Below are 9,715 nucleotides of genomic sequence, written 5' to 3' on the forward strand. Positions count from 1 at the left end.
TAGCTTATATAGTCAAAGAGGCAAAGGAGCTCATGACGGGACATAGGGAAATAGTGCTCAACAAAGTTCACCGAAGCAAGAATAATATTAGTTCTAATAGGGCTCGTTGTGAGTCCTTGTTGGTATTCTAGCCTGGAGCTAGCATTATTAAAGAACTTTAAAATATGAATATGTGTGACACTAAATATTGTTAGTTTAACAATTATTCAAAAGTTACGAATATTGACTTTACGAAAAATATGGACACGTTATATTATTTTATGGGAGCTGTTATATTACAGGATTCCGATTAGACAGTATGATATCATGCATGTATCGAATTCTGATACCCTATTAGTACCTACTAATACTTGTCAATATCAAATATGATACCCTGCCGGTATCAATATCAAATCTGATACCCTACCGGTATCAGTTGATACTTGTTAGTACTAGCTGATACTTATCGGTATTAAATCGGATACCCTATTGGTATCAACCAATACTTATCTGTACCAGCTGATACTTGTCCGTATCAGATCTGGTACTCTATCGTATCAACCGATATCTATTGGTACCTACTAATACCCAATCAATACTAGGCCGATATCCTTTCCCTCTCCCTTGATCCCTTTTCGGGCGATGACGACATTCTCCTCACCGATGCCTCTCTCCTCTCCGGCGAGGTCGATGTGCTCCCCAGCGATACAGAACCATTCTCCTGCAAGACCCTATTCCCCCACCCTCCTCTCTGGCAATGAGCTCCCCGGCAACGCAACAAGGCGGTGCGGGCCTCTTCTTAGAAAACGTACTTTGGTGGCACGACAAGGCGGTTAGGCCCTTCTCAAATGAACTCCCATTCTGCAGCAACGTCCGATGACGTGCTCCCTGGTGACCGAGCGAGGTGGGCATGGGTCTCTTCTCCGGCGAGTCCCTTCCACTTCTCCAGTGATATGCTCCTTGACGGAGCAACGAGGCAAGGCGTTCTCCGCTGCCACATTCCCAATGCCGCACTGCTCTTTTTTTGCATGCTTGATGCCTGTGCTATAGGGGACAAGGCACACAATCACGGAGACGATATCATCGCGGGTGCTTGGGATGGGATTCCATCCCCTAGCATTCTCCTTTCTTTATATCCATGAAGTGATAAGATAAAATCTTAGGGACATCAAAATAATTTCACGTTAATCTTTGTATCTACTAAAGCTCCTTAGAAATACCTAGGTCCTCTTTGATTTGTAGAAAAACATAAAAATTTTAGAGGATTTCTATCGTATAGGAAATTTCCTATCAAATCCTTTGAAATGATGGATTGAATCCTATCATATCATTTGAAATTTCTACGGATGGACAATTCTATAGAGATTTTGGAGAAAAGTTAGCAAGAGTTCAAACCTTTTGGAAAATTTTCTGAGTATCTCTCTCATGCGATTTCTGCATTTTTCCTACTTGAAACGATTGTTTATGTGTTTTTCCATGAGTTTTACAATCATCTGTTTTGAACTTAAATTCCTGTCAAAATCCTATATTTTTCTATTTGTTTGTTTGTCAATACCACGTTTAAAAGGAGCCATTATATTCCGTGGATAGAGGCCATGTGCTGCTCCGGCAATTCTTTCTCTACATCGTTCTCACGCTGCAACCATCTTGGAAGCCCTCTCTACTAGGCTCCTCCGACATTGGTGTCAATTCATGGTGGTCCCCTACATTCGCCTGTGCGGTATTGGCAACCCCGTTGCACGCGTTCATCCTGAGTTGTCTCTAGGTCTGGCAAACCCGATGTGACGTCTCGTCCTTCATGGTTCGACAACATCGACTCTTCGGCGTCATCTTCCTTAACAACTGCAGCATCACGTCATCGTCATCGTCTTCAACACGTCCTCGCTCACGACCACTCTACGGTGCCCCATGCACACCCTGCGGCTCGGCTATCTCGACATCATTGGCTCCCCGATTTCGACTACATCGACCACAACTACTTTACACATGGCTTCATCGATCATGGGTCCCTCATGTCCTTCGCTTTGGTTATGTCGAGTATGGCACAAAGGGTTATCATCCGTATTGAGCACTCTCGTCTTTCTTCTCTAGTCTAAGTGTTCACGTTGCTCACGCTTGGACTGTGGGGGATGTTAGAATACATGGATAAGATCGTATTGTATCCGATTTGTTGTGATATGATAGGATTAGTTTTCATCTCTATCTTTCTGAGTTTACTTAAGATACAATCCATATATATATATATATATATATATATATACCCCTGAGACTCAATACAACGTGTCCAATATTTACAGTATTCCCCTCTCTCTCTCTCTCCCTCTGTTATTCAACAATTATTATCCGTTTATATTTTCCAGTGAAGTATGGCTTGACGAGATGTACCCGAACTAGCGTTGATGGCCCCCAAGCTGTTGTAGATGGAGTATATGTAGTACCACACATACCCCCGTCACTCGGCGCACGCACACGAACACAAAAACACACAGCCGCACACGCACGCTCGCCGCGCTCCCCATCTCCACATGTCAAACACATATCAAGAAGCACAAGAATCGGCGCCATGGCTATGATTATGCTGCCCGCGGCCTCGGCCGCCGCCGCTGCCTCCGTTTTGGCGCTCCTCGTGCTCACCTCGCTGCAGCCGCGCGCGGCGCGGGCGCAGGTAGCGTCCTCGCCGTGGGCGGCGCCGGCGCCCTGGCCCGGCGAGCTCGACTGCACGGGCGCGCTGCTGAACCTCTCCTCGTGCCTCACCTACGTGGAGTACCGGAGCACGCTGACCCGGCCGGACAAGGGCTGCTGCGGCGCGCTCGCGGGCGTCGTCGACGGCGAGGCCGCCTGCCTGTGCGGACTCGTCGGCGGGTACGGCGCGTACGGGGTCCGCGTCGACGCCGTCCGCGCCCTCGCGCTGCCCACCATCTGCCGCGTCGACGCGCCCCCGCCCAGGCTCTGCGCCGCGCTCGGTGTGCCCGTCGCCGAGCCGCCGGGCGGCGCCGTGCCGGAGGAGTCAGGTACGACACGGCCGCCCTCTGCCGCGTGCAATCAATTAAACGGAGCTGTCGTAAATTGACCGCCTTTGCTACACCTTTTCCGTTTCTTTTTGCAATGTGGAGTTTAAATGCACAACCTTTAATTTGTTGAAAATTGCATGCTAATCAAAGACCTGTAGTTTACTAGATTCTTATACTACACATACTCCTCCCGTAAAAAACTAAGTTAGTACTGGATGTGACACTATCTAAATTCATTAATAGCATAATGTATCCTATATAATCTTAATATTTGTTTTTTTTGGAACGGAGAGAGGACGTTGTTACTAGTAGCTCAAAACTATCAAATCATTTGCATCTTTAATTTGACAAACTCCCGTTAGGAATCAGTACTCCTGGCTCCACCTCCACCTATTCCATTGTCAAATCAACTGTCATCTAGCACTAGCACGCGATACAGCAGAATTTTACTCCACTGTATGTAAAAATCGAGTTTTCTGAAGTAGTGAAGAGCAAAGTGAATCTACGTAATCAAGTAGGTGTATCAGATAATGTGATTATGTTTGTACTGTTAGTGATATATTCAGTGGCTAGAACTTTCAAGGAATCAAAATATTCGACCGAACCACCACCCTTTTTGGGTAGCCGAATGTCGGCACTGCCAAAATTAAAGCAGCACGGCAAGAAAATGTCTGATCAAATTTCTCATGTATACTTGTTTCACACGGCGAGATTTGACTGTACTGACAATGTCTCAAACATCCGGCAGGGTTGTCCGGCGGCATGCCGGCCAACGCACCGTCAACGGCGGCCACCGGCAGCAGCGGCGGCGGCGGTCCGGCGACGCACCGACCCACAAGACGCCACCTGATTCTTCTTCTGCTGCTCCTGGTGTTCCCCGCTTCGCTGCTGCTCCTGTAAAACTACCCCGTCACACCGGCAAGCAGCACACATCTGACCTGTACATGCATGTACACCGTTCGTCGATTCAATTCCTCTCAGAATTCTTCCGTGACATTGCCCACGGCTTAGATCGCGTCATCGCCGCGAGCAGCGTCCGCCATGCCCGATGCCACCCTCGTCCGGTGGGTGGCGCGTGATGGCGACGCCCGAGCGAGCTAGCGGAGCCGAGCCGAGCAGCTTCGGCGCGGGGGAGCAACCGACCGGGGCAGCAAGACGCGTGACATGGTTAACGCCGCCTCGGCTAGCAGGCTAGGTGGTTGGTGCATCGCGCGCGCGCGGGCACGGGCGGCATGTGAGCCTGCGAGCTGTGGCCGCTGCTGCTACTCTGCTCGCTGTGTGGATCGCCAGCGATCGGTTGCTGCGGTGCGCGTGTGCCATGCCATCGGCAGCCAGCGATGCGTGTACAATACACACACGGCCTCGCGGGGAACAGCGTGGTACGGGGGCAAGGGGGCCTTGCGTGCACGCCGTCGATCGTGTATTCGTGTGAGTATGTGACCTGGTTTTGTGCGTTTCGGCCGTGCCTGCGTTGCCTGGCTGGCTCAGGTACGGTGGGGCTGCGCCGGCGGCTGGTGGACCGTCGTTGTCGACGCGAGGTGGCCAACAGGGCGACCGTTTGGTTGGTCTCTCCAGTTTTGTCTGCTTCTTCTCCTACCTGCCAGGAAACTAGTACAGTATCCAATATGGATAGTTGTCAAAAAAAAGGAAAATCCAATATGAATGGGCTGGGTTAAGATAGCGCTGGCAGCGCCGATAGGCCTGGGAAAAGGGAAGGAAGGCCCAACTTAACAAGCTGATCCTCTGAGCCCATGTAGTGAAGTACAACAAATAAATAAGTTCAATTTACTTCCCTCAATTTGTCACCAAGTCAGATGTTCGTCCCTAAACCGAAATACCAGAAACAACGTGTTCCTCAACTCTCAAAACTATTGTGGATAAGGCCACAAGGCGATCTGGATGGTGGTTTCAGCTGACATGGCGCCTACGTGGATGGTTTGACTTTGGTCATCGTCCCACATGGCGTTGACTCCTCATTGATAGCGAAGGAAGGATGAGATAGAGAGTGCCACGTGAGATAAGGATCAAGTCAAACCATCCACGTAGGTACCACCATAGGACATTATTTGCAGTGGTATTGAGAGGCAAGGGAGGGAGGTGTTGTATATGGTATTTCGGTTTATGGACGAATTTCATACTTCGTGATATATTAAGACCCAAAGTGAACTTATTCCTATAGCAAAGGGGTCGAGATTCTGTGGCCGTGTTCTGCGTATTGGACCCTTTCCTGAGACAGCCATTATAGATCGTTGGAAAAAGTCCACCTTACAGTTATGGGTCAAGTTTTAATTCATGTCATCCAACCGCAATACTAGGTATAGAGCATCTCTCAACTATCAAAACCAGTATGAATCGAGTCTCTTAGTCGTTTTTTTGATGGTTTGGCTGACGTGGAATCCTAATCAGCATGAAAAAAATTAAAAATATATAGGACCCATATATCAGAGGGACCCATCTCTACTCCTCCATTCTCTCTCTCTCTCTCACTCTCCCTCTGTGTGTGTGTGTGTGGACCTATGGACGCACGGCGGAGGAGTGCAGCAACGGGTGGAGGCCTTCTACTAGCTAGGCAGAGGAGCTCGATGTTGGCCGCCGCGTCGCTCGCCCTCTCTCAAGGCCTGCCGCAGGAGCTACGACAACAAGAGCTCCGTCCTGATCATCCACCCCGCGTTGTTGCATCAAGTGGAAGGATGCCATGTACAACGTCGACCGCAACCTCAGCGGTCGCATGTACCTGTCGGTAGCGATGGAGAAAGGGAACATGGCTACCCAAGGAGGTTTTGCCCTGGTGAGCGCCATTGCATCCCCATCGACAACGGGCCGGAGCTCGAGCCCCCAGCGCCTCGCCCCACTGCCAGATTTGCTCTCCCCAACCATGCTCGCTCCTCCAGCGACTATGCCGCCAAATCCACCCATCTCCATGCGCGTGGGCCTCCGCTGGAGCTGGCTGACACTGGAGCTCAAGCCCCCAATGCCTTGCCCTCCACCAGAACACCGCTCCCCCAACCTCCCCCCACCTGCCGCTCTAGCACCATCAACCGCCGCCTTCTCAATTTCCTCGACCCACACGTCCCACCGGAGAGGAAGGCGGAAAGGGAGCTTGACGCCGACACCAGGGTGGAGAGGGATTAAGGAGGAGCGGAGGCCGGCAGCCACACTGGATGCTAGTATTGACAACGAAACGGTTGGGATGGCCGACTATTGCTGTCATCTGGGTGCCCACTTCTCTCTGCCGTCGGCGCCGCTATCTTGGCCGACCAACTGAGGCCGTCAAGGGGAGGGGTCAACCAGAGAGAGGATAGAGAGGACGATGGAGAGAGAAAATAAAGAGGAAAGAAAGAAGGAATGGTTGGGATGACATGTGGGCTTAGGGTTTCTATATTATTTTCCTTTGTGCCTAGCATGTGGGACTATTTTTATTTATATTTTCTGATTCTTATATCACGTAGATGCCACGTTAGATGAAGATCAAGTCAATAGTGTCATGTGGTATCACGTCAGCCAATACCGTTGTCCAAACCACCTTGGGACTATATTTACACCTGTTTTAAGAGATGAAGAATGTGTTATACCCAGTGAGGGATCTAAAGTGAACTTTTTCATAGGCCGTTTAGCATTTAGGTGGTTTAGTCGCAAGGCCCAAACTCGTGGGGATTAATTATTTCTCTTTACGGACGGCTCCAGTTCCACAACGCATCCCCGTGGATGGAATCTCTGAACCTAATGCCTCTTCATTGTGATATTTTTTTGACGTACACCCTTGTGAAATTTATGCGCCGGTTTAACTCGATGTTCAGATCATTATCTCTCATGGATGTGTACAGGAACCTAGTGAAAGTGTGGGGACTACTATGCCACACAAGTATTCTGACAAGATACGGGTAGCGGAGCAGATGAAAGGTGGAACTTTAGAGTCCGGTTTAATTACTTCGATCACGAGATCAGGGTAAATTTACTCAGCAAAGATGCAGAGATGGTCGAACACGAGATCTCTACTAGATCGTCCGCGACGGAAACCAACGCTAGGAGTAGTATTTCTCTGAAGTCCTGAACAGTGAACATGGACAGGTAGGCGCGACCGAGACACGGAATCCGAATCCCTACGCGTGCGGGCTACCTTACCTCTCGAAGATGGAACAGTGAAATCTACTCAGGATCTCGGCTACACGTGTAACGATCCCCTCAGGCGCAGCCGCTGCCCGAGCGGGAGGGAGCACGGCGCCTGCCAATTGGCCATTGACAAATCATCGCTCGCGCGCGCCGGGCTTCGCTTTGCCCGCTCCGTGTGACTCGCTGCTGTCTCTGCCAGTGGCAGGCAGTTGTTCAGTGAACCTGTCCATGTATTGGCTTGCCGCCATGGCCGGCGCGCGCGCTCTCCGGAGTTCAATTGGGCAGGAAGACGGCAAGCGGCATGTGGTTTTTTATCTCGACTCGAGAGGGGGCAGTGGATAACAAAGAGAAATCCCTTCTGGGGCGTCGCGTCGCGCAGGATCAGGTCCCTCAATTGCCGGCAACTCATCTTCAAGCCATGGCAATCCATTGTTTTATCGATATAATAGTACTCATTCAGCTTAATTACCTCGAGTTCTGAATGTTTCAAGAGGAGGTGTCTCGAGTATTCAGTCAGGACAGTGATAGAGGTAGATTAATCCCTGGTGTTGCCACATGTGTAGTAAACTCTACCATTCGCAAATCAAGAAATACTGTGCAGTTTCCGACAGTGTTCCTGCAAATCAAGAGTAGCGTGTGTATTAGGAGCATGATTGTACTATATTCATAAGTGACCCTTCAAGCGCCCTAATGGCTCACCTAAATGATTACCCCCTTGCTAATTTCAAAAGGACCAATGCTTCGTTTGGTGAATCAAAAGAAGACATAGAAAAAACTCGACTAAATCCGTGAATATACACACGCTTATGTATGTGCGTGCGTATAGAGACCACCTCTCCGTCGCCGTCATCGTCTAACGAAAAATTGCCCGTCTCCCTTCAGAAAGAGAGTGGATCAAACTGGTACAGTATATGTCACCAAATCAAGTATTTGAGGTGTATAATACGTAAACTCGAGGTATATAGATACGTATTCTATACAGCTAGCACAGTAGTGCGTTATAAACAATAGACTGCCACAATCATTACTGTCATTGTGTACGTACAGTTGACACTCGTGGCAATTATAAAGTTGCTAGTGTTGACTTTCTCCTGTATATGTTCGTACAATTATTTAGTGACCAAATATATTTTTAGATAGAATAAAGCTCGACCTTTACTTCAAAGAAGTTACAACCACTTATTACAAATATCCGCTCAATAAATAGCACGTAACACTACCCACAAAGAGAGCACACAAAATTCAGGAAGTGCAAATATATATATTTGGTGACCAGTCTCACATCAGATTATGTTAACAAAGATGTACTCCCTCCGTCCAAAAAAACGAATCTAGAATTGGATGTGACGCATTCTAGTACAATGAATCTGGACAGAGGTATGTCCAGATTAGTAGTACTAGGATGTATCACATCCAGTATTAGGTTGGTTTTTTATAGGATGGAGGGAGTAAGCAGCAGGGTTAAAAAAAAAGAGATAATCCATTCTATGCCATTGACAAAGCATGGATTCAACAATATACCATTGATAAAGCTCAGTTCTATAATATACCATCGAACAACTACTTTTCTTCCTTACATGCCATCGCCGCCAGTCAACAGTTAGTCAAATTCTGTTAAGAGCAAAAAAATGTCTATTTTACCCCTAGGGTACGATGCATCCTCATCGATTTCACTGATCATGATTCACTATTTATTCTCATTGATGAAAAATTGAAATTGCTTGTCTTTTTATCATCCAAGATTTTTTTACCGCGATATGGCATTATGCAAAATCTCAATTTTATGCTAGGGGTAAAATGGTCATTTTTCATCTTTTAACGGCGGTTGACTAACGTCGATGGCATATAAGGAAGAAAATGAGTCATTCGATGGTATAGTGTGGAACTGAGTTTTGTCAGTGGCATATTGTAGAACCCGCGTTTTGTCGATGTCATAAAATGGATTGACTCTAAAAAAAACGCCTTCAAAAACTCCAGAGCAGTTTTCTTAGTTTTCACGAAATAGCTGAATTAATACTTGTGAAATTCGACTAAATTTTGTCAAAATTGAGTTTTTTTTTTACTTAACCGATTTGTGCAAAACCGAGCGGTTTCCATCAGCTTTGTTAAAACCCTGATTAAGCAGTAACGTAACCACTTCTTTTCTACTCTATCAGAGAACACGCAGGGAATTGACCCCATGCTCTATTGGAGAAAAGAACAACTTCAACTATACGTATTCAATTCGAAGACTTGCCGTTCAGCATATTCTGGATGACGACTGTAGTCTGTAGAACTATTCCTCATCCCCAAATACATTTTGTCTCCCTGCTTGCCACAGCTTAACCTTTCTCCTTTCTGCAATATTTTTACAGGACAGGAAAGGTTCTTCAGAAAATACTTCTACTACTACAACAACAAAAGGTGGCCTTTCTTTTTTGTTGTGGATGTAGCATGTGTGAGGAAACTTTGACGGATCGAAACCGCGTGAAAAAGGCCCAACAATATCACCTGCCGACACCAAACCGCATCTCTGGTCTCGAGACCTCGCATCGTCGAACAGCGGCGAACTGGTCCACGCACCCCGCGTGGGCGGTGGCCGGCTAAAAGGCCCGACCGGTCCGCCGGGAGCTCGC

General features: G+C 47.9%; 1 protein-coding gene across 1 annotated transcript; it reads left to right on the forward strand.

Moving 5' to 3' along the window:
• The first annotated feature begins 2,440 nt into the window (after positions 1 to 2,440).
• On the forward strand, positions 2,441 to 3,986 carry LOC4332695 (non-specific lipid transfer protein GPI-anchored 2). Its single transcript, XM_015773510.3, has 2 exons — positions 2,441 to 2,990; positions 3,739 to 3,986. Exons 1-2 carry the CDS (start codon positions 2,543 to 2,545, stop codon positions 3,888 to 3,890), a joined length of 600 nt encoding a protein of 199 aa, XP_015628996.1. The 5' UTR covers positions 2,441 to 2,542; the 3' UTR covers positions 3,891 to 3,986.
• Positions 3,987 to 9,715: the final 5,729 nt, after the last annotated feature.

The sequence above is a fragment of the Oryza sativa genome, chromosome 3 (genome assembly GCF_034140825.1).
Source record: "Oryza sativa Japonica Group chromosome 3, ASM3414082v1".
In the NCBI taxonomy this organism is placed as follows: domain Eukaryota; kingdom Viridiplantae; phylum Streptophyta; class Magnoliopsida; order Poales; family Poaceae; genus Oryza; species Oryza sativa.

Excerpts from the sequence above, each read along its gene's own strand:
- LOC4332695 (XM_015773510.3), top strand. The coding sequence starts at position 2,543 with ATGGCTATGATTATGCTGCCCGCGGCCTCGGCCGCCGCCGCTGCCTCC. Across the intron at positions 2,991-3,738 it reads CGCCGTGCCGGAGGAGTCAG|GGTTGTCCGGCGGCATGCCG; the intron begins GTACGACACGGC and ends AACATCCGGCAG.